The sequence below is a fragment of the Alosa pseudoharengus genome, unplaced genomic scaffold (assembly GCF_046254945.1).
Source record: "Alosa pseudoharengus isolate Yale_2024_CS ecotype anadromous, Long Island Sound unplaced genomic scaffold, YU_APseudo_1.1 YU_APseudo_1.1_scf_18, whole genome shotgun sequence".
Classification (NCBI taxonomy): Eukaryota; Metazoa; Chordata; class Actinopteri; order Clupeiformes; family Clupeidae; genus Alosa; species Alosa pseudoharengus.
The window spans coordinates 9,607,198-9,632,909 of record NW_027468650.1 but is presented as its reverse complement, the minus strand read 5'-3'; the positions used below and the strand labels follow the sequence as shown (position 1 = coordinate 9,632,909).

Below are 25,712 nucleotides of genomic sequence, written 5' to 3'. Positions count from 1 at the left end.
AGGTAAAAAAAACAATAGAACGAATTTTGATCATTATTGATGCCTAATCAGAACAGGTGAAAGTGCTTGAAATGTAACAATTTTGTAACTTTGTGTGGGTATAGCAGGTGCAGAAAGACAACATTCCAGCACACAGACACCTACACTCAGGTACGCACACATACAGCAGGCCCAGTTAGGAGGAAGACACTGTTAAGGCACCTACAATTATTATGACCGCCACACAGCGAATCTCTGTAATCGCAGGTATCTTTGATTGAAGTGTTCAGAACTGCACTGAATTTGACCTGTAGGATTACTATGACACCCTCTGAATGTATGCTGAGTTTTGTGGAATTCCATTCATGGGGTTGATTCAGTGGAGGAAGCCCGGCAGCTGTAGTAGGTGCTTCTGTAGTTGGTGCAACAGTAGTTTCAGAGGGAGTCTTCACAGGCATTACAAATTTTGTATGTTGTTGATTTGCATGTTACTTTATCTAAAGAGAAACAGCTGAAAATTTGAAGGATGAGTACAGACCCCTTATCCTTGCCTGTGGCACATTTTGAGTAGAAACAAAGACTCAATTTAGATTGTGTTAAAACCTTGATCTCCATCTTGCACACATAAGCAGATTCTGTGGAAGCTGAATATGTAGAATGTGCTTCTGTAGTTGGAGCAACAGTAGTTTTAGGGAGTTTTTACCAGCATTACAGGATAGTAGCCTCCAAACAGGGGATGCATTCACTGTTGCTTCTGTGGAGGAAGCCTGGCAGCTGTGGTAGGTGCTACTGTAGATGGTGCTTTTGTAGTTGGTGCAACAGTAGTTTCAGAGGGAGTCTTCACAGGCATTACAGGGTAGTAGCCTCCAAAGGGGGGCATCCACTGTTGATTCTGTGGAGGAAGCCCGACAGCTGTGGTAGGTGCTTCTGTAGTTGGTGCTTTTGTAGTTAGTGCAACAGTCGTTTCAGAGGGAGTCTTCACAGGCATTACAGGGTAGTAGCCTCCAAAGGGGGGCATCCGCTGTTGATTCTGTGGAGAAAGCCCGGCAGCTGTGGTAGGTGCTTCTGTAGTTGGTGCAACAGTAGTTTCAGAGGGAGTCTTCACAGGCATTACAGGGTAGTAGCCTCCAAAGAAGGGGGGCATCCACTGTTGATTCTGTGGAGAAAGCCTGGCAGCTGTGGTAGGTGCTTCTGTAGTTGGTGCAACAGTAGTTTCAGAGGGAGTCTTCACAGGCATTACAGGGTAGTAGCCTCCAAAGAAGGGGGGCATCCACTGTTGATTCTGTGGAGAAAGCCCGGCAGCTGTGGTAGGTGCTTCTGTAGTTGGTGCAACAGTAGTTTCAGAGGGAGTCTTCACAGGCATTACAGGGTAGTAGCCTCCAAAGAAGGGGGGCATCCGCTGTTGATTCTGTGGAGGAAGCCTGGCAGCTGTGGTAGGTGCTTCTGTAGTTGGTGCTTCTGTAGTTTCAGAGGGAGTCTTCACAGGCATTACAGGGTAGTAGCCTCCAAAGAAGGGGGGCATCCACTGTTGATTCTGTGGATGAAGCCCGGCAGCTGTGGTAGGTGCTTCTGTAGTTGGTGCTTTTGTAGTTGGTGCAACAGTAGTTTCAGAGGGAGTCTTCACAGGCATTACAGGGTAGTAGCCTCCAAAGAAGGGGGGCATCCACTGTTGATTCTGTGGAGGAAGCCCGGCAGCTGTGGTAGGTGCTTCTGTAGTTGGTGCTTTTGTAGTTGGTGCAACAGTAGTTTCAGAGGGAGTCTTCACAGGCATTACAGGGTAGTAGCCTCCAAAGAAGGGGGGCATCCACTGTTGATTCTGTGGAAGAAGCCCGGCAGCTGTGGTAGGTGCTTCTGTAGTTGGTGCAACAGTAGTTTCAGAGGTGTCTGTATGCGTGTGGGTTTGTGGGTTTGTGTGTGTGTGTGTGTGTGTAGGTGTAACAAGTCTGATTGTATCTAATTTATCCTGAGCAAACAGCATTTCTTTGCTGTGTGCAAAGTCGTGTCTTCATGGTGTATTTCAGAGAACACTGGAAAACCCAACCAGTATATGTTTAGGCATGGCTAATTGAATATTTGATACTTTACAGTGTGGATATATTTGAAATTGTGGTGAGGCTTTACAAGGGACCAAATGGTATTCAAATTGTATGCAATTTTTATTATGTTCACCATTAGCTTCCACCCCTCTGGTGAGTTGATTGGACTTCACCCAGGAAAGTCTAACTGTTCAAGCTGAAATCGATTCATGAAATGTATGCCAACAAAAAAGCCTGCAGGCAACAGAATACTAAAACAGGATACGTCGAGATCACTGTTAAGTGAACTTGCCTTTTTAATTTGAGAGTGTGAACCTCCTTAACAGCTGGCCCATTGGTTTTACATCAATTAGGCTAAGTGGACAAGCTGTCTCAGTAAACTTTTTGTCAAGAAGCATAGGCTTAAATTGTATACGTTTTGATCAGACGTTCAGGCTGTGTCCCTTTGTGAATGGTTATAGGCGCCTTTTCTCAATAGTCAACTGGGCTTACTTCATGCCGAGGTGTATGTGTGCGTGTGCTTGTGCTTGTTTGTGTTTGTTCGTGCGTGCGTGTGTACTTGTGTGCCAGTATGTGTGTGTGTGTGTGTGGGCATTTGCGTGTGTCTATGAATATCTGTGTGTGTGTGTGTGTGTTTAGGCGTCTGTATGCGTGTGGGTTTGTGTGTGTGTGTAGGTGTAACAAGTCTGATTGTATCTAATTTATCCTGAGCAAACAGCATTTTTTTGCTGTGTGCAAAGTCGTGTCTTCATGGTGTATTTCAGAGAACACTGGAAAACCCAACCAGTATATGTTTAGGCATGGCTAATTGAATATTTGATACTTTACAGTGTGGATATATTTGAAATTGTGGTGAGGCTTGCAGCTGCCTGTTTTTTTAATCAAGGGCCAAGCACACAAAGGCAGAGTGAGCTATTTTAAATATGTTGTCAGACCTCTCCCCATGCAACTATATTAATGACATGGATCTGTTTAATAAATATACTGCTCAAAAAAATTAAGGGAACACTTCAATCATACACTGGATCGGTACTCTGACACTGTTTGGTTCTGAGCACAAGTAAAACTTTTGTTTTGAAAGAACTGTCAGACATTCTGTGAATGTAGTTTGAGAATGGAGAAAAGGGTGGAAGGTTTCAAAAAATGTGTTTTAACAATTGTGGAAAACTGTAAGTGTTGCCTTAATTCTTTTGAGCAGTGTATATTGATAATTTGAACTCTGAACCACTGACATCCAACCAATAATAACGCAGAGGTATATCCCCGAGAGTGCTCAGGGATTGGTGATCAGCGATAGTTGTTGGTGCATGTCACCCATGCCTACAAAAGGCCCAAGGACATCGAGCAGGCTTATTGCATTCTGTGGGGAGTATGCTTAAACTCCCTAGAACAGTGGTTCTCAAACTTTTCACATTGAGTACCACCTCAGAAAATAATTGGCTCTCCAAGTCCCACCATTATGACTGACATTAAAATTAAGTAGCGTAGACCAAATAAACTACATATTTTACACTGTACATACTGTTTACATAATTTTTCCCCCCAAGAAAAAAAGTTAAGGATTTTTTATTGTATATATTTTGATATAATTAAGTGATTAATGAATCTTTATGAAAGAAAAAAAACAACTCATGGAATGTCTCTGATTGACCAAAGAATCCAATTGTAGTATAATCTTAGAACACTTGACACCAAAGCTTTATTTATGTGCTTATGCGTTGCAGATGTGTCATCAGTGCAGGAACATCTGTTTTCTTTATCTGAAGAGAAACTGAGCTAAACAACATTTGAAGGATGAGTACAGACTCCCAAAAACCTTATCCTTGCCTGTGGCACATTTGAGTAGAAACAAAGACTCAATTTGGATTGTGTTAAAACCTTGATCTCCATTATCATGCACACATAAGCAATATGGCAGTAGAATTTTAAACTTTGTTTTGGCTAAACCATGACAAGTAGTCAGTAAAACCACTCGACAAGCGGCTTGAACAAATGATCTTGGACAACTAAATTCCAAATACACTTTTTAATATATGCATTAAATTACACACATATTGGAATAGAGAGTTGGAAAATAAAAGGTTGAGTAGGGAATGGTTTTGGAGTGCTGTTGAATTGATTCCACATTCTGTGGAAGCTGTAGAATGTGCAACAGTCGTTTTAGGAAGTTGTCACAGGCATTAAAGGGTAGTAGCCTCCAAAGGGGTGCACCCACTGTTGATTCTGTGGAGGAAGCCCGGCAGCTGTGGTAGGTGCTTTTGTAGTTGGTGCAACAGTAGTTTCAGAGGGAGTCTTCACAGGCATTACAGGGTAGTAGCCTCCAAAGAAGGGGTGCATCCACTGTTGATTCTGTGGAGGAAGCCCAGCAGCTGTGGTAGGTGCTTTTGTAGTTGGTGCAACAGTAGTTTCAGAGGGAGTCTTCACAGGCATTACAGGGTAGTAGACTCCAAAGAAGGGGGGCATCCACTGTTGATTCTGTGGAGGAAGCCCGGCAGCTGTGGTAGGTGCTTTTGTAGTTGGTGCTTTTTTTGTAGTTGGTGCAACAGTAGTTTCAGAGGGAGTCTTCACAGGCATTGCAGGGTAGTAGCCTCCAAAGAAGGGGTGCATCCACTGTTGATTCTGTGGAGGAAGCCCAGCAGCTGTGGTAGGTGCTTTTGTAGTTGGTGCAACAGTAGTTTCAGAGGGAGTCTTCACAGGCATTACAGGGTAGTAGACTCCAAAGAAGGGGGGCATCCACTGTTGATTCTGTGGAGGAAGCCCGGCAGCTGTGGTAGGTGCTTTTGTAGTTGGTGCTTTTTTTGTAGTTGGTGCAACAGTAGTTTCAGAGGGAGTCTTCACAGGCATTGCAGGGTAGTAGCCTCCAAAGAAGGGGGGCATCCACTGTTGATTCTGTGGAGGAAGCCCGGCAGCTGTGGTAGGTGCTTTTGTAGTTGGTGCTTTTGTAGTTGGTGCTTTTGTAGTTGGTGCAACAGTAGTTTCAGAGAGAGTCTTCACAGGGTAGTAGACTCCAAAGAAGGGGGGCATCCACTGTTGATTCTGTGGAGGAAGCCCGGCAGCTGTGGTAGGTGCTTTTGTAGTTGGTGCTTTTGTAGTTGGTGCAACAGTAGTTTCAGAGGGAGTCTTCACAGGGTAGTACCCTCCAAAGAAGGGGGGCATCCACTGTTGATTCTGTGGAGGAAGCCCGGCAGCTGTGGTAGGTGCTTCTGTAGTTGATGCTTTTGTAGTTGGTGCAACAGTAGTTTCAGAGGGAGTCTTCACAGGCATTACAGGGTAGTAGCCTCCAAAGAAGTGGTGCATCCACTGAGGATTGTGTGGATGAAGCCCGGCACCTGTGGTAGGTGGATAGAAAAGAAAAGAAAAGTTATTGATGCCAACACCGCAAGTGAAAGGGTTGCAAGGAATCAGCTGAATAAAATAAATTTGGTTGCATACGATGCCAAGCCTTTAAGTCTTCAGTGGTGCTTTGTCCACCCACCAGGCCAGGATGTGGATCGTCGGCTTGAAAGTTAACGGAGCCATCGTCTGCAGTGTTTTCTCCAACAGATCGTCCCTCATATTCCAGATTTCGACCCAGTGAAATATCCCCTGTGCCGAAAGTAATTGTCCCAGTGTGAATGTTCTCGGACCTTTCCTTACGATGCAGCTCGTCTCTTTGCACTATTTCGAGGCTTATACCACATGTTTGGCCAATGTAAAGCAATACAAGACACAAAAACAAACCAACACCCCGGTTTGGTTTAAGCCTCATTTTTATAAAAGTGGTAGCCTACAACCAGGGAGCTGGACTAACCTTGGTCTCACAACTCTTTCAGTAGTCTATAAATAGGCCTACTCAATTACCACCAATTGAAATGAGATCAGTGACCAAGCCTCTGATCAGGTTTTAATTGATGATGCAGCTGAACACTTAAATAATCAAGACCAACTATAGGGCTCTGGGCCTACTCTTTAATTTCATTAACAGCTGAACAGATACAGCTGGCCCATTGGTTTTAGGAAGGCTACATCAATTAGGCTAAGTGGACAAGCTGTCTCAGTAAACTTTTTGTCAAGAAGCATAGGCTTAAATTGTATACGTTTTGATCAGACGTTCAGGCTGTGTCCCTTTGTGAATGGTTATAGGCGCCTTTTCTCAATAGTCAACTGGGCTTACTTCATGCCGAGGTGTATGTGTGCGTGTGCTTGTTTGTGTTTGTTCGTGCGTGCGTGCGTGTGTACTTGTGTGCCAGTATGTGTGTGTGTGGGCATTTGCGTGTGTCTATGAATATTTGTGTGTGTGTGTGTGTGTGTGTGTGTGTGTGTGTTTAGGCGTCTGTATGCGTGTGGGTTTGTGTGTGTGTGTAGGTGTAACAAGTCTGATTGTATCTAATTTATCCTGAGCAAACAGCATTTTTTTGCTGTGTGCAAAGTCGTGTCTTCATGGTGTATTTCAGAGAACACTGGAAAACCCAACCAGTATATGTTTAGGCATGGCTAATTGAATATTTGATACTTTACAGTGTGGATATATTTGAAATTGTGGTGAGGCTTGCAGCTGCCTGTTTTTTTAATCAAGGGCCAAGCACACAAAGGCAGAGTGAGCTATTTTAAATATGTTGTCAGACCTCTCCCCATGCAACTATATTAATGACATGGATCTGTTTAATAAATATACTGCTCAAAAAAATTAAGGGAACACTTCAATCATACACTGGATCGGTACTCTTGACACTGTTTGGTTCTGAGCACAAGTAAAACTTTTGTTTTGCAAGAACTGTCAGACATTCTGTGAATATAGTTTGAGAATGGAGAAAAGGGTGGAAGGTTCCAAAAAATGTGTTTTAACAATTGTGGAAAACTGTAAGTGTTTTTTTGAGCAGTGTATATTGATAATTTGAACTCTGAACCACTGACATCCAACCAATAATAACGCAGAGGTATATCCCTGAGAGTGCTCAGGGATTGGTGATCAGCGATAGTTGTTGGTGCATGTCACCCATGCCTATAAAAGCGCCAAGGACATCCAGCAGGCTTATTGCATTCTGTGGGGAGTATGCTTAAACTCTCTAGAACAGTGGTTCTCAAACCTTTCACAATGAGTACCACCTCAGAAAACAACTGGCTCTCCAAGTACCACCATTATGACTGACATTAAAATTCAGTAGCGTAGACCAAATAAACTACATATTTGACATTGTACATACTGTTTTACATCATTTTTCCCCCAAGAAAGAAAAAAAATAGTTTAAATTTAACTTCATTGATCAGGGATTTTTTATTGTATATATTTTGATATAATTTGAAGTGATTATTGCATCTTTATGAAAGAAAAAAACCATCTCGGAGACTCCCGGAGTACCACTACAGAGAGTCCACGTACCACCAGTGGTAATCGTACTGTACCACAGTTTGAAAACCACTGCTCTAGAATATCCCTTAACCCCGAAATTGACCTAAGACACCCTACAGTCAGAGAGGGTTAAAGCAGAGCTACTGTAGTAATCAAGGATCTTTGCTACAGTGTCCAAAGTCCCAGAAGTGTCCTACATTTTCACATTTTCATTTAAACTATCTCAATTTGTTTATTATGACCGCCGCTAGCGCAGCGTCCATAAAGCTTTAGTCAGAGTTTTATTTCTTCTGGAGTTTTATTTATTGTTTTTTTTTCTTCAGTAATTTTGTGTCAACGATTCTCGGGACACTGAAAGACTGGGCTGCACAAAACTTGGTGGCACACACACACACACCCACCCACACACACACACACACACACACACACTATGCATGTAGCCCCACAAGGATCACCGGGAACCATTGATTTTCATTTTGATCCATTGCCCCCCCCCCCCCCCCCACACACACACATGCAGGCACACACACACACACACACACACACACACACACACACACACACAAGCAGGCAAGCAGACACACACACACAGTGGAGTAGTGGGCTCCCCTCCAGTAGCCAGTGTCCATCTCCCGGTCTAAAGTAGACACTGCTCTGGATGTAGTAGGTGTGCTGTTGCAGACGGCCATCTCCCACACGATAAGAGAACTGCGGACTGCTGCTGTAATTACCTTTAGGTGTAGGGTGGAGCCCTTAAGATAATATTTTACTTGGTCTCCTTAAATAGACAGTATGCAGCAATGTGCCACTTTTTGTAGCCTTTTTTTAAAAACACAACTAGCACTGCTGTTATCTTCAAATTAATTGTGATGGTATATGGTCATTTGAAGGACAGATAAACAAACCTTTCATTACAACTAGCCATGTAGACTGTGCAGTTCCATGGTCCTCAAAAGGGGAAAAAAATTACTTTCACAACATATTATCACCAACTATATAGCCAAAGAAATTGTTTTATTAGTGCAGTTGCAGAGGTGGAACTTGTACCTGGTTACTGTTAATCTGTGTGTGTGGGTGTGTGTGTGTGTGTGTAATTGTGTCTTTTTTTGTGTGCCAATTGTCTGCTTTTTTATAATGACCGCCGCTAGCGATGCTTTTTTTTTTTTTTCCCATCATCTACTTCCTGAATTTTTGGTCAACGATACCCAGGACACCGAAACACCTGGGCACATGAAATTTGGTGGGTATGTAGCCCCACTAGACTTTTACAGAAAAATTTTGTTTGGTCCCCGGGGGCCACTCCCCCACCGCGCTGGGCCCCCGAAACCCAAAAAATGCAGTTTTTCCTAAATAACTACCTGAACCGTGGCACTGAGGATGAATAATTACAGTGCATGCGAAGTCTTCTTCTTCTTCTTCTTCTTCTTCTTCTTCTTCTTCTTCTTATTCTTCCCACCAAATTTCTGCGTCTAATTCAGCTTTAACCGTTTAACGTAGAAACTTCGTTCAAACTTTGTAACGTAGGTCTTGAAAAGGACACGTGGGGAATGTATTTTTCACTTTTGTAAACTTTATACTTTTTGATATATTAATAAAAAACAAGCTTATTTTTCCCCATAGACTGTAACATGGGCTGATGACATCACAATGGGCTAATTAACTTGATTTGCACCTGTATCAACTTCCAGCTGCTCACTACTAGGACCCATCAAAGGGCCTGTTAAACTGATTGCACCTGTATCAACTGCTTTCTGCTTAACTAGGCCAACTCTCTGTGTCTCTCCATTCTATAAGGATATAAGGCACATTCCATCCAACTTTCTATCCATTCATCCTCTTCAAACCATTCACTCATCCACCCATTAAACTATCCATCAACATCCATTAAACAATCTGCCTAGCAACATCCATTCAACTTTCTGTCTATCAACATCCATTACACTATCTACATTCAACTTTTAAACTATATACTCTGTCTCAGGCTTTAAGCATACAATCTGGCTCTCTTAAGACTACTATTTCCTCTGCCCAACTGTTTCAAAATAAATGTCCTCACTACAATAATTCACTATTAAATAATGTAACTATTTAAACTACTCAACAATTTAACTGTTCAGCCATTTCAACTGTCAGTTGTTATCAACTATGACTCCTGCCAACTGTTTCCAAATAAAAGTTTGTTTGGCATTTTATGTTAATATACAGTATGTTTATATTTTCATGCACTGGTAATTTCCTCGAAATTACATTTTCTAGTTTTTTATGGTATGTTGGTCTCAAGGGCCCACATCAACCTGGCCCATAATAACTCATTTCTGATTTGCACCCCCCCCCCCCCCCCCGTACAAAAATGAAAATGCAATATCATTCGGCTTTAATCGCCCCTATCTTCAGTTAAGATGTTCAGAACGGCACCAAATTGTATGTGTATGATTGACCTGGCATTCTCTGGGGGTATGCCAAGTTTCGTAGAATTTCATCCATGGGGGGGTCTAAAAAAATGTAGGTTATGTGTATATCGGGGCAGCCGTGGCCAACTGGTTAGCACTCTGGACTTGTAACCGGAGGGTTGCCGGTTCGAGCCCCGACCAGTGGGCTGCGGCTGAAGTGCCCTTGAGCAAGGCACCTAACCCCTCACTGCTTCCCGAGCGCCGCCGTTGAAGCAGGCAGCTCACTGCGCCAGGATTAGTTTGTGCTTCACCTCACTGTGTGTTCACTGTGTGCTGTTTGTGTTTCACTAATTCACCGATTGGGTTAAATGCAGAGACCAAATTTCCCTCAAAAAAGTATATACTTATAGGCCTATACTTACTATACATTTAGTGACTGTACACTCATTGGCCTGTAGATGGCGGTGCACACATATACACATGCACACACACACAGGCACGCACATACTATTGGTATCGGCAATTAGAACGGCCGATACATAATTACAAATTCAGTAGGATTAAAGGAAAGCCAAAAATATTCATCATCATCATCATGGCTGCATTTCCAGTATTGGCGATACATAGTCGTTTGTCCACTAGATGGCGCATCATTGCAGTGAGACGTAATTTTGTTGGAAGTTAAAAGTGGGTTGGAAAAACAATGGAGGCTTCCTACAAGGACTGTAGTTTACCGCAGAGAACGTCTAATAAGGATAGGACGATTTCCACATGAAATGTAATTCCCATTTCTTCTTGAAGCCGAAATAAATCTGAGAATGTTTATCGGACATGCTTGGTTTGTACTGCAGGTAGGCTACTTATACAAGTTATATCCTAGGACGTAGGTAAAATAATGTTAGACTACCGTTAGCATTGGTTGAGTGATGGAGGCCAATTTGATTAGCTGCTATTGATGTATTTGTAGAAAACCATAAATGCGGTTATAGGCTACCAAGCAAATTGATAACAGCACTAATTGTATCTTTTGACTGTCACCTCATTTGCTTATGACCATAACCTAGGCTACTAACAGGAGCTAAGTGAGTTAGCCACAACACGTTCGCTACGTGATGGTTTTCTAATGGAAAATATATACGCTTCCTGAAAGATAACCTGTCTACGATGCATCCTAAACACCGGGCTGGGACATTTCTGCTCAAAGTCTCAAAAAGCATCTGAGTCAAAGTTCATTCCCAAACACCCATATTACTACTTCAACCCTTTATTTTAAAAGGTGATTCAAGTAAGGAAGAGCATGGCTCAAAGTAAAGTAACTAGGACTGAAACTACATAAATTCGTCAAAGTGAATCATTTGTGTCAATTCGCCATGTAGATTTATTAACGCACCCGTGATGATCTACATCTCCATTTACCAAATGTTTTAGAGCGCACGTTGAGAGATTTATCCATGGCTATGGATAAATCTATTGTCTATGGCTATACCGTGAGACTGAGACTCTTTTTGTTTGTTCGAAGTGCATATTTAGGGTGTGAGAGGGGAGTCGATGTGCTTTGATTCCAGCTTGTTAGTTGTAGTCTTTGCGATTAAAAACACGTGAATGTGTGTGAAGTATCCAAACAACGATAACGCTTTCATTATGGCTGCTTTAGCCACAGACCTTGAGCTACTGTACAGTGGATTGGGTTCCATTTAGAAGTGTCCACTTCAATTGCGCTTTACACAGCTGCGTGAAATATATTGATATGCAAAACTATTAACTTTTCGCCAAGAGGTGGCAGCTTAAGTCCGCTTGATACTGTAAGCCATTGGTTCCCAAATGAGATTTTATTTGGGTCGCCAGCATAGCCTAGTGACAATTTATGTTGTGTAATAGGCCTAGCATTGGGCCTACCTTAGGGTATATAGTTTGTTAACAGTCACGGTTTTGTCATAACTCCCTCTATGCATTTTTGCATTTAGAATAGCTCTGAAACCGGGGGGCGAACACGTCGCAGGGGGGGCGCCAGTGCGTGGATATCTCAATCGCAAAATTAAACAATATTTCTATTGGGCGCCTACCATGGACTAGGCTGGGTGAACTCAGCCTGATCTGCCAGCGATTTCTTTTTCGACTTCTTAAAAGATTGAGCTTGGTCTGGTGAAAGCCAGATTAACCATGGACCTCATAGTTGCAAAATGCAAGGGAACATGAATCAGCCTATTATTTGCACAAACAATAACGGACAGTAGCTCTTAAACTTGGCCTATTAAGATGTGTATGAACAGTCTAGCAAAGCATTTCATGAATGCCCTTTTGGACATGTCAGTTATTTGCACCACCGGGTAAAACTGCATTTTGTTTTAGACTACTGGTATTTGTGCATAGACAATAAAGCTGAATATCATATGAACTAGATGACTAAACTTATGCATATGTAGAAGAAGAAACATTCACAAAAATCCATGACATGACCTCTTTTCTTGATAGCTGTTGAAAACTGCATGGAACTGACAAGGATTGTCAGCCTATAGGTGTACCTTTCATCAGTCCAGTTGCAATGGATGGACTGTGATGAACTGCCCTACTTGTGATTGTTTAGAGATTTTAAAGGTTTTATAACAATGCTACAAATTTTTTGGCAAGTGCTACAAATCTATCTTCACCTTTGCACCGCCAGTAGGCTACTTTGTGTGCGGCCGCAAACAGACATTCCAAACAAGCAGACACAAAAGTTTCAAGAGTGGGGGATGGAGTAGAAGAGGGAGACATTCATTAATATGATTTATTTTTTGCAGCATGGATGTACAGGACTGTGCAGCGGTCATATTTTGTACCGCTATGCGGTACATCTAGTTTGAGAGAGAATGTGCTGATTTGGCATTTCTGCATGCGTGGTGAGTCTCCTGGGAGCTCTCTCTCGGCTCTTCGCTCAAGTCTTATCTGACCCTCTCACTCTACTCCTAAACACGGTGCGCTGCTGTGATTTGCAGCACTGCATACGCAACCACTCAGCCTCTGGGCCAGTTTGTTATAAACATCACAGCGAGATGAGCTAGATTTGTCTGTAAAGCATGTAGTTTGCCTCTTGGCTTTTCATGCAGATGGAGGGAAAGTTTGCTGGCATGTCTCAGCCCGTAGCAGATCATTTGAATACCAAAGACTTGATTGCATTGCGTAACTTTGAATGCAAAATCAGGTGGTGTGCAAATTTGGGAAAGTTTTAGGTCTTTGCCTGATAAGGGTAAATCCCTACACAGGCTGCTCTGAGCCCAAGGTTCTATCAGGCTTGTCCTTAAAACGTCCTGCCCAGAGATGTTATCTACCAAGGCCATTGGCTGTGACCAACAGTCATCATGGCATCGACTCTGAAGAGGGTGGAGGCTGTTATAGCTGGTGATGCATGACTTGTATCCAGAGGGGCTGAAGTTCTCTCTCTCTCTCTCTCTCTCTCTCTCTCTCTGTCTTTCTCTTTCTCTCTCTCTCTCTCTCTCTCTCTCTCTGTCTGTGTAAATAGAGGCAGGAGTTTTCATGGGAAGTATAACTTAAATACTGTACATGGCCTGTGTGGAATGTGCAAGAAGTCTGTTTGTTTACTCAACTTGCAGTACATTTTTGAGAATGTCAAGCTCAAGTATGTTTGAGGGCGAGTGAGAGGAAGAGAGAGAGGAAAAGGCCCTTGTGTGCTGCTGATTGCTGGGAGATATTGCCAGAAGCACAGGCCCCTTCTGATGCATAATTAAACAAAACTGTGTCCAGTTGCAGGGCACACCCTGCGTGTCCTTTTAATTCAAGCCCCAACAATGCTCCCCTGCTGCCTGATTAAATGCACCCCTAACCTGGCTGTCTCAGTGATGGCACCGCTATGCAAGCATTATTACAACATGCCTGGATTCGGAATGCTAGTGTGAACATATGGTTTTTAGGTAGGTGTTGGACTGACCTTATTGGCCACCATGTGTGACCTTGTGTTAAGTATTAATGGTCCATGAGGGAGATCACAATGCATGTGTGTGTGTGTGTGTGTGTGTGTGTGTGTGTGTGTGTGTGTGTGTGTGTGTGTGTGTGCGTGTGTGTGTGTGTGTGTGTGTGTGTGTGTGTGTTGAGAGTTCCAGCAGAACAGGATTAGCACATCTCATCAGCTCAAGCACACACAGACAGCTGCCCGACTGGTCTGTTCAGGCTGCTTAAAGGAACCGTATGTAAGAAATGAAATTCAATTAATCATAAAATGGCCCTGATTTGTCACTAGACATTAGGAAATCATGCTAATTTCAAATACTTATATCACTGACAACAGTAGTCCGGCCAGGATATCATCATTTAAAAAAGTGAAGTTGCAGCCCTCAACTGATGTTGATGTTTACATATTTGTGTTTTAGCCTGATCCGCCACCCTCCACCTATCTAGTAATCACAAAGCCAGTAGTGTTTCGGCATCTGGGTTGCCAGCTCTGCTCTAGTTACAACATCTGCGGTGTACACCGCTCTACAGTATTTTGAAAGTGATTGTAGTACCAGTTTTGGCCAAAATCCTACATACAGTTCCTTTAACTTTTTCACTTTCAAGTAGTTTTGACCTTTTTGTTTGAAGTCAGTAGATTAGTTTTCCTGTAAATGGAATGCAGGCAGGCAAATTGTGTTGACATTGGTGTTTGGTAAAAGCCATGTTAGTGATATTTTAATAATACAATACCTCCCTCTGCTGGCATGAAGTTCTAAATGCAGCCTCTGATCTGAACATTAAATAATATTTAGTTAATTTATTTGGTTGATGATTACTTGATATTCTAGAATATTCTTTATCAATTGCTGTAGCATCAAAAATTACACAATCGTTAATGTGTAGTGGCATATTCTATATGTGTAGTTACACCCACTGTAAGATTAATTTCCTTCTGTCTCTAAACATCATTGGATAGTTAAATTGTGATGACCTGGTGAATATTGTCTAGTTGTTTTATATTTATAAATAATATATAGATGTATAAGTGAAACTGAAAACATAACTGCCCTATACACTTTAGAATAATTCAGTGGGCGAGTGATTGTCAGCATCTTCCGCTAGATGGTACTGTTTCTCCGTAGTTTGATGCCAGGTCACCTCAGCACCTGTTCGCATTAGAAGTCTTGTCCAGTTTTGACAGCAGCATGAAGAGATAGAAACATTGACACCATAGTTTTGAAATATGTATAGACCCTTTCAACAATAAAAACAAAAACAATGCTTGAATGTTCTATTTGGTTCCCAATCTACTTCCTCTGCATTAAGATAACATATGGAATGTTAAAACGGAAGCCTTGTGGGGCCAACTATGATGCTGATAATGGAACTCTCTTGAAAGGGTCTATAGCTTTATTCAGTAGTGTCTGTAAGCATGTGTACCAAAGGACATCGTCATCTTTACTCTGTTTCTGTGATTTTGTTGGAGAGTTGCTAATTTAAAAAGATTTTAGCCTACGTCATTTAAAAAAAAAATAGCAAAATCTTGCATGTCCAACAGTCTGATAGTCTAATAAACCATAGGCCTATTTGGAGATACATTTTTACAAGCCGTAGTCCTTCATAAACTTTGGCTAGCTCCACTTCCAGAACATTATGCGAGAAGTGTGTGAGAATATGGAGGTTTCATTTGAAGTCTCATTTTTAAATCGCTCTCGCTCTCTCTGAATCCACCTACACGTTTTCCCTCCCCAAATCCCTCTCACTGAAGTACAGTAATTAAAGGAGCGATCTGTGCATTATTAATGCTGCGCTCTGTTTAAAGTCGACTCCAGCTCTCTGTTCTTCCTTGTCCCCCACATCAGCCACATCATCATAATTTAATTATATCTGAATGCATTACTGTGTTGTTTATTCTTTAACGGTAGGTTGTTCTAGAATGGTAAAGGTTTTGCCCGTCCTGCTCTTCTTTACACAAAAGCAACATTCACTGGTAAGAGCGTCGTTAGACATATCTGAATGTGAGGCGACTAAAGGCTGGCGGGCAGACTCTTGAATTGAGATTATCACTTGAGTGTTGGCAATTCTTTCATTCGTTCGGACTTGCAGCAGTCTGATATTCTTTTGTGCTTTTTTGGTGGGATGATGGACAAATTCTCGTCAAGAAATGTGCTGGAACAGTTTGTGTGGCATCATCATCATGCACAATTGAATACAGGATTTTCTCGAATGAGTAAATATAAGCCCCCGCCGCCACTCCTGCTTATAGTATCACCTGTAAGATCCCAGGAATTAATCACTAATAAAGGATCCCCTGCAGTAGCCTATATTTATCATCCATTTCCACACTTGTCACATTCTCCACAAAACAGCTCTCATTCAAACTGGAAGCCGGTGTGTCTTGTGCGCCTGGCTGTACTGCTCCTTGTCATGACGCTCATCTACGCTTGGTTACGATCTATGGTTCTGGAGCCCGAGGCCCCTGGCTGCTTTATGAAAGATGAAACTGATAGAGCAGCTGAGGATGGGAAAACATCCGGTTCTGCGCCAGCTCCTTCGAGCCACGGCTCCGGCCATCGCTATCTCAGCTCAGGCCACAGCACCGGATGGGGATGCGGCTACATGGAGAGATGGAGTTAGGAGGGCCGGCAGGGAGAGAGCGCAAAAGTAAAGCGGCTTACTGCCTATGCTGACGCAGCTTTTGGTGGTGATTCGCAATGTCGCTGAATAGCGGCATTTGTGAGAGAGGAGTGAATATTCCCCTCGTAACCTGACAGGGTCAGCTACGAGGTCATTGACTCTTGGTGTCGTTCATTTTTTGAGGATGCTGCCTTTGCGTTCTGTTGCTGGTTGGCTGTAGTCATATTTGAATATGAAACCGTCCAAGGGTGACTTATGCTCTTAAAGTGGCAAAATGCTGACAGTAGCCTATAATGTGTCTCAGCACCTATTTAAACACATTTTAGACAGTCCATTCGGTAACATTAGTAAAGTTAGTCGACATGGCACATACTATGCAACACCATGCAAGATGTTTTATTTATGGACATTTCAAGGCCCTACTAAAAGGCTAGCCTGAATAATGGTAAGACCTCTATTCTTCGTCCGTAGTCTATTTCAAATCTGTTGATTGTCACTTTATTAATTTGACATAGCCTTTTGTTTGATACGCTACATGTATCAAATTGAATAGGCCTATTGTACAACTGCAAACTAATGTGACTACAACCATGACTTTCAGGTGCGCGTAGCCTACAGCGCGTAGCCTAGCTTCGACTAGACCGGGATGACGTATTTTTGATGAGCATGCTTCAAGGCTTGATTTTTAAATCAAAGATGAGTAACCTCTCTGACTTCTAACACCAGCTCGTTTTTACTGAAAAATGAAACGGAGGACCAGCCCATGAGAGCTTCATCTGGTGACGGCCATCTTGCTGGAACTAATCTGAGGTCAGGATGCCAATCAGCAGGCTTGGCTCAGTCATGTCAGGTGCGTGTGTTTCCTCTGGCGATCAACCTCCGCCAATCTAAATATAGACAGAGCCTATTCAGTGTCCTCACTTTCAGCACGGCCCGAATAAACAAAATCACAGGGAGCACAAAGGCTGCAAATCCATGCATGAAGAATGAGTCTGGGACACGGTCCGTGTTTTGTACTTGAAATTAAAGCACCGCTTTGATCCAAAGCATAAAAGCAGCCCTCCTCTTTATGAGTATTAAAATATCTCATTATCATTATTGCTCTTTGATTTTTTTTTGCTTTTTGTTTAAAGTAATTAAATGATAATGGATTATGCGGCTGTGCAGGTTTGCTCTTCCCCCTTTCTTTCTCCCTCTCTCTCTTTAAGCCTTATCTCCCAGGTAACCATATAATAGAAACACATATTGATCAGGAAAAGCAGTGGCCGGGCTGCTCTTTGGAAAGCATCCTCTTCCCTATCCCTGAGGAGAATGACCGAAGGGTTTCAGAATGGCTTTCTGTTTTCATTCCGGCATTTTTTAAAATGTAAAATCTAATATGACCGCTAGCAGTGTCTTTCACGGGCGAACAACCACTGCTTGTTATTCAAGGCTGTCAGAGAAGGGCTTGCCTCCACTCGAATGTTTTGCAGAGGACGCTTAAGAATGAGCCACACTCATTTTCTGTTTCCAATTCTCTGACTGGGATTTAGACAGTGTGATGGGTTTGGATACCTTTACGAGAGGGGGTGTGCTCTCTCTCTCACACACACACACACACACACAGAGGAGAGACCAATGTGTGGGTGTCCATGTGCCTTCAGTAATGGACTGTGAATTTACAGGGTCACAGTGGCTGACCCCATGGTAATAAGACCTCCATTCATCCGTAGAGGTAAATTGAGTCTTGCCAGGTTGCCTTTGTCTCTGGTTGACGAGGCTCATTACGCCTCTCTCTCTCTCTCTCTCTCTCTCTCTCTCTCTCTCTCTCTCTCTCTCTCTCTCTCTCTCTCTCTCTCATATCAGCCAATCTTGTCCTCGCTCCCTCGTTCCATTTCTTCCTTCCCTACATCACCTTCTTCCCTCATACAATCAACAGTTCCGACCCCTGATTGTAGACTGTGACTTAGCGGAGGTGACATGCTTGAGGAAGAAGAGTGCAAATTGAGCTGGGGCTGTGCTGCGGATGACATCATTAGCAGAGAGGAAGGCTCTGTCATCAGGGTGTGGGGGAACGCGATCTGGCCTGAGAGGCTGTTACTGTCGGACACTCACAACGCATCTCTGACACTTTCATATGACCAGGTGTCACCCCCAGGGCTGGCTCTAGGCAGGGGCCACAGCCTTGTGTCTCGCCCACCCAAACAAAGTCAAGAGGTCTTTTTTTCTGTTTTTTTTTTCCCAGTGTGCAGTCACAAACCCAGCTTGGATGTAGAAGAGTTGGTGTTGAGTGTAATGGTAGTACCGAATTTTCTGTGTTTGTGTTTTGTGCCAATATTGATTCAATTTGACCACTTTGGTCATGTTGCCCTCCCAAAATTTCTACCAGGACACCCAAATGTAATAGGCTAAAACCGGCCCTGGTCAACCCCCCCCCCCCCTCCTTCACACAAACACCGCTACCCACACCTGACCAGAGGCCTTGAAATACCAAAGCAAGACATTTTCTCTTGCGTGCAGACATGGGTACCATCAATGCATTGGTGTATAGGGTGGCCGAGGTAGCTATAAGGCTTATATACCTGTCCAAAACACTGTAGGTCATTCTTGCCAACTTTGATGGGCTAGACCAGAGAAAGTGACCTCCTGGTCATGTCAGTCAAGTTGATACAAGTCAAGTCAAGTTTATTTATATAGTGCATTTCATACACAGAGGTCATTCAATGTGCTTGAAGCAGCCAGCTAAACAGAATAGTTTGTCAAGGGCTACTGAGAGAGCTAAATGAGAAATTACATGCGTATGACCTCTTGATATTGTAAGTAGATATGATGAACTTTTAAAGTCAGGCTTACTATCTAATCTGTAAATTTGTCAGTCAAAATTAAAAATCCCACATATTTTTCACAAATTTTCTTTCTATAGCCAGATTAATGGACTACATGTTAATATTAACCACAACATTGCAGTCATTTAGTACTTCCCCACTGGTTTCAACTGAGATACTGAGAAGTTGGCTTGGTGAGAATACTAAAATGTTCACGCCTATTCTGTAGGTCTAGCCATAAGACCAGTGGCCTATCATCTTTTGCTTGTTTGATCCCTGTAGATGAAACTGATGGCTTCCTGGCCTTGTTTTTGATGTATCTCAAATGACGTGATTTGTTAAACGCTTGACTTATAAATGTTCACAAGGGTAATAATAACTCTGGTGTTTGGGGGAGACATGATGGGGGAGGCTTGAGAAGAGAGAGAAAGAGACTGAGAGAAACTGGATGTGATGGGGGTGGCTTTCGAGAAGTAGTGTGTGGACCTCTTTGGTAATGAAAACAGGTTCGGCACGGCAGCATCTGTCTGCTTTCTTCTGCTCTGCCTTTTTAATTAGACCGCACAATGGCGATGAAATCTGCCCGTAATCTCCCGGCATAATCACCCCCCCCACTCACAGCCTCTCCGACGCTAATTCAATATAAATGTAAATTACCAAGAGAAAAGAATAAAGAAATCTCATTTTATTTACATGACTAATCACAATAAAAGCGTGCCACATGAAATATGAATGGAATATACGGCAGGTCTTATGAGAGAGAAAGCGAGAAAGACGCTTTGCCGGAGGGGATGTTTGAACTTTCTTTACATTTCTCCCCGGTGTTTTTGCACGGGTATACAAATGAGTCTAGCACTGCTGTTATTGTCCGTGTGACGCTTTGATAATGGGAGATGCTTCTCATTTTGGCCCCAATTGTGCATCTGATGTCAAGGACGTGGCAAGATAAATATAAGTGTTATGCATTAGAGAAAAAAAACAATTGTGCAAAGATGCTGAGAAACTTGTCAAAACGGCTTGTCACCAAACTGCTTAGAATTCACCATTCTTTTTAAAAAAAAGTTTATCCAAAGGCTATTTTGGTGATAATAAAAGTGACAAGATTATAATCGCACATTATGGCAGGTAACATTGATGTGTGTGTGTATGTGTGTGTGTGTATACGCACACACACACACACCCTGTGTAAATGGCATTTCTTCTCTCTCTCTCTTTCTTTCACTCACTCAAACACACACACACACACTGACGCATGCGTACAAGTCATTGGTCTCTGTATCCACACACAGATGTACCTGATGAAAATGCCCTGGAAGAGGAGCCTCAACGCTGCCGCCAGAACGCTCTCCCTGGCCCGCCCTCCCACGGCCGCTATCTGCGGAACAGCGCTCAGAACCCCCCGGAAGAGGAGGAGGAGAGAGGCCTTCAGAGCCTGGGACTCGCCAGAGGTGTGCCCCCCGACATGACCTTCACTCCACAGGAGAGCAGATCGCGGTGCAGGGGGTCGCAAGAGCAGACTAGGCCTCTGGGGTGCTCCTGCTGTGCACGCAGCTAATTCTGTATTACCCAGTAATTGCTTTGCATAGGTCATAAGTCAAAGGCAGCAGTATAAAACGGATGCAGTTATACAACATCCTACACCCCTATCAGACAGATCTTGAAAACCATTTATAGAGTGAGTATTTAGTGTGTAGGTGTCCACTCTGAATGCTACCTACATGGTCAAACGTAAATTGATCCTCTTTGTGACCTGTCTCTGTGTGAATCAATCTTTAAACGAATGTTTTGAAAACAACGCAAGTCAACACATCTCTGTGTTCAGATAGGGACAACACATTCGTGTTAAGAGTGTAGCAACTACTCGATGGACGTCTTCGAGAAGGGCAATGGGGAGGGGGGACTTAAAAACCAGTTCACCAGTCCACCGGTTCTCTATGTCAATATCATCACCAACCTGTTCTGAACACAATAAATGAAGCCAACAGGTAATTGGAGCAGTAATGCCTGTCAGTTAAACTGAGAAGCATGAAGCCAATGGACTATAAAGAGACTCAGTTTAGAGCTAATTTGGCCTTTTGAGTTTACTTCTAAATATTCAAGCAGAGACACCCCGTTTGGATGCTCCCTGGCAGCAGTTTAAAAGGCATTTCTCCCTTTGGACTTGTTGGACAGAAGACGCTGTAAAATGTGTCATGTCTTACATTTCACATTGGGCCTTCATTTGCTTAGTCTCTTTGATGTTCTTAATGAGGTTTTAGGTAGTTTTCCTGGAGATTTGAAGTGCTCTTGAGTCAACTTGGGTTTATGGTAGATTATTTGCTCTTTCCCGAAGCTAAGTCAAGCTAATATTTTAACTTTGTGAGCCTTTAATTGGATGCATTTAATGCGACATCTCAGCAAATGAATGGGAAATAATTCTGGGTGCAATATTTGTAGAAGTGGGCCCACAGATTCTTACTAATGGAAGACTGCAACTGGCAGGCAGCCAAGTTGAGCATATTATGACATTACAAATAGATTCAGTGAAATCCAGTTTTCAGGTTCAAATCACTCATCCGATTTTCCAAACAATTTCTTAATCAGGATTAATTGTTGTGTAATTTGTAATTATTTAGAGCGAATGAGAGATGCATGTAAGCACAAACCCAAGGTAAGTCAGCATGGTTTCTTTTGACTCATGTGTGCATGTTGCATATCTGAGGGTGTGCACCTCAGTTGTTGGTCAGGAGTCTGACATGGCTGTTCTCCTTTAGGATTCTTCGATTCCAAGAGGAAGAAAATGTGGCTGAAAGAGGGGGACACTAAAAAGAAACGTGCACCCAGACTGGTCCCTCGGATTGGGGCATGGTTTTAAAAGAAATCATGGTCACTTTCCCAACTTTTGGAAAGAAGAGGAGACACACACACACACACACACACACACACACACACACACACACGCACACGCACACACACAGGGCCTCAATATCTCACACTCTACTCTCTATTTACTCCTATTGTTCGTTGTACATCCCACCGAGGTGCAGGAATAGTCTCTCCTTTCTGTTTTTCCATTAGAGAGCCCATTCAGCAGTTTAAGCCTGAATATGTAGTTACCTTCTAAGGCCTCTCCTTATTCTCCCGAGCTCATGTTTTGTTTTCCTGATCCTGTAATGGCTTTCCATAATGAATGTAGCATCGTCACTAATTACCCAAAAGGAGACGTCAGTGGAGAGGGCACACTCTGCGCCTCTGCGCAACCTTTCACCCAGTTGTGTTAATGTGTGTTTGTTTGGATGCTTGTTTTGTGTGTGTGTGTGTGTTTGTTTGTGTGTGTGTGTGTGTGTGTGGTATTTTATATGGACAGACGAGGCACATACAAGGCCAAGGGTGATATCCAATTAATCCATATCGGAAACAATTACGTTTAGACAAACACAAGAACATGACGATGCTTCAAAGAGCACTAGATCCTCACAGTTCTGTTTTCATTCAGTAATTCAGTGTTAAAAACACTAAAGATATAACTTTTGAACCTTTGTTGGCTGATGTAAATAAATAGAATATGTTATTTTCTCTGTTAGCAATATTAGTCTGTGGTCATGGACTAGACAGCATTCTGGCATATGGTGAAGGTTGGTGGGCATCCTAGGTGGCTGTATGACCGGTGGCACGCAGGGTTAAGTGCTAAATGAAAGCAACAGTGACAGGCGACAGATCCTATGAGCACAGCCCTCAGAGAGGAAGTGGCCAATGAGGTCAAATATGAGGGAGAGTAGCAGGCCCTGACTAAAGCAAAGGAAGAGAGAGAACAGGAGAAGGAGAGAGAGGATTGCAGGATAGAGGGAGAGGGTGAGAAAAGGTAGAATGATGTACATTATTTATGCAGGGAAGGGAGAGAACAAGTTGTCACCATGTTCTCCTCAACCCCCTGTGTTAAACACTGTATCAATATTTCAGGCCGAAGGAGGGAAGCAGAAATCAATTCCGGACAATAGAAGCCCCTCTGTTTTAGCCAGCAGGCTTTGAGGAGGCTTTTGGGTGACCTAACTAGAGAGCAGCTTTGCCACTGTTTTAGCCCAGTCACAGAGATGTGTGGCAGTGAAATTGATAAAGGAGATGATATGCTTTGTGAAATAAATGGACTCTCATTAAGGTTGTGGTCATTTACTTAGTGTTTTTTTGTTTTGTTTTTGGTTAATGTATTATTAAATGTAACTGATATTGAATAGATGCCAGGAGCCTTGGGTGAGGAAGAAAGCAAACCCCTTTGACATTGAATGCTATTATATTGCCTAAATTGATGTGGCTCCATCTATCTGTATGGGACTTAAAGTTTGTAATGTAATTTGTCCTGATTCACGTCAGCATTCATCAGGAGTAATGGCCTACTGCGACTAGGAAAAGTATTTTCTGTGCAATACTGAAATGAAACCACTCACCAGCAGAAGGAGTCTGATCAAGTGGAGCTTTGTAGAGAGCATACAGTATGTCCACTGTTATGGTCAAGTGGTCGTTCATGTGAAATAATGAATCAAAGGACTGCATGCATTTCCTCATCGTCACCTCAACTGATGAAGAACCGTGGTCTTTGTTTTGAAAGCTACAGGATGATAGTGTTTCTCCATGAAGAAAATCAAGATGTCATTTTTTGTTTTGCCTTTTGAGCAGGTCATTGTGTTTGTTGTGCTGTATAGTGAATGGCGTATGCATGTAGTGTGGATATGTGAGGAGGTGGACATATTTTTTTGGAAAATACTCTTTTCTATAACGATACAATAAAGCTTTCAAGAAAAAGACAACAGATTGTGTCTGTTCACTAGAGGTGCTACATCACTTGAGTAAATCATTCGTTTTGAAAAATATTGACACTGAAAAGAGATTTGTTTTCTCTAGAATTAGTTAAAAAATGGATAAACACTTTTATTAAAAACGGTTCCATTTGTGATTTGCTTTCAGAATTTTCACTCATGCTTTAATTGGACTTTTTACTTTTTTCCATCCTAAGAAGAAAAAATGAAAAAAAAAAAAATTAAATTGTGGAAAAAGAAGGCACACTTACCCCTACACACCCTTGGATTACTCTGTCAACGGCTCAACCATGAAGGTGGCGACATTTTCCATTTATATCGGAGCGGCCTGGTTGGGGCTATATTGTATTATTCATATTGCGTGAAACATGCACATGACCCAGCGAGTCATTTGGCCCTTGTTCCCTGACGCAACTCTCTCTGGGCTTAATTAAACAGCATGGGAGTGATGGCTCCACTCTAGCCATCGCTTTCAATTTGCAAAGCATTTCAGCACTTATTCATTTCCCCTGCTTCAAACTGCAACAGAGATTGGGAAGTCTGGAGAGAGAAAGAGAGAAAGACTTTCTGAAAAAAAAAAAATCTCTTCACAAATGAGAGGCCTCAATACCACTGTCCTCTGGAATATGACTTTTCTTAAGACCCAGGGATACTTTGTTTATATCTGCGTTTGTGCACTGTGTTGTGGAAAAAGAGGGTCCCCTGGCATCCGTACAATCTCTTGCGAATTTGCTCAGGAGTGTCATGCATGCGGTTAAATGCGATAAAGTCTCCCTTCAAGCGCAGTTAAATAAACAGCATGTAAAGCACTCTGTGCCCTGAGGGATGTGGAGCGTCGAGGCTGAATCATTAGAACCAGCCTCCCTCCTCCCTCTGCTGGGAAGGCAGAGCGGCCGACGCTAGATGGAGGTATTCAGCATGGCAAGGAGAACACAGTAGCGAGGGAAGGGAGAGAGACTATTGGACAGGAGTGTAATGTCTGTCTCTGTGTGTGTGTGTGTGTATGTGTGTGTATGTGCATGTGTGTGTGTGTGTGTGTGTGTGTGTGTGTTTGCGTGTGTGTGTGTGTGTGTGTGTGTGTATGTGCATGTGTGTGTATGTGCATGTGTGTGTGTGTGTGTCTGTGCAGGTATTAAAACCTAGTGCAGGGTATGTTGGGTGAATAGAAATGTTTAATAAATCTCAAGTGCACTCAAAAAAATAACAAAAAAGCAAGAGTACAACACTGAAGTACAATGACTACACGCCAGCTGAAAGGGAATGAGAAAAAACATTGTCTATTAGATTGGGTGTCTCTTCCATTGGGCTCAGTTCTCAGGCTGTGAACACATTGGCTGTCTCACTGCGGGGTTGGTTCTGCAGTCTCGTTAAACCATGCCCTCCTTCTGAACAGAGAGAGGCAGAAATGTGTTGTGCTCTCTACTTGCACCCCACCAACGCTTCGATCTGTCCAAGGTAAACAGTCAGGGAACACAACCTTCCCTTGTAAGCTTTCACGCTCGACCCAGAGATTTCTCACAAGTCTGCCCCATGGAAGAAAACAAGCTCTTGGCGTTTGGAGCCAAAAGACTTCTAAACAACCCCGCAGACGAGTGCTGCAGGCTGTATTACACTGGTGCCCCCTTGACTGGAGAAAGATATCTTGTGCAAAGCCTGGCTGCCACTGAACCGATTTATCTGGCACTTTAACTCAACTCACTCAGATAACTCAGCTAATTTAACACCACAGATTTAATAAACCTCAAATTCAGGTGTGTTTCAGCCCTTACATGCTTGGTTGCTTACGTGCTGGTTAATATGCAGTAGGTATTTTAGGCATT

The 25,712-nt window shown here is 42.8% G+C and overlaps 1 protein-coding gene and 1 long non-coding RNA gene across 3 annotated transcripts in view; both read left to right on the top strand.

Annotated features, from left to right (window-relative positions):
* Positions 1–23,236, top strand: part of dnajb6b (DnaJ heat shock protein family (Hsp40) member B6b) — a 52,926-nt gene extending 29,690 nt beyond the window's left edge. For both annotated transcript variants that reach the window (XM_076290225.1, XM_076290226.1), the window contains exons 9-10: positions 20,392–20,550; positions 21,856–23,236. In XM_076290225.1, coding sequence (XP_076146340.1) covers positions 20,392–20,550; positions 21,856–21,956 — 260 coding nt within the window. In that variant the 3' untranslated portion in view covers positions 21,957–23,236. The remainder of the gene's footprint in view (positions 1–20,391; positions 20,551–21,855) is intronic.
* On the top strand, positions 1,426–4,954 carry LOC143131613 (uncharacterized). Its single transcript, XR_012988138.1, has 3 exons — positions 1,426–1,839; positions 4,268–4,534; positions 4,664–4,954. It is a non-coding gene; the product is annotated as an uncharacterized LOC143131613 (long non-coding RNA).
* Positions 23,237–25,712: the final 2,476 nt, after the last annotated feature.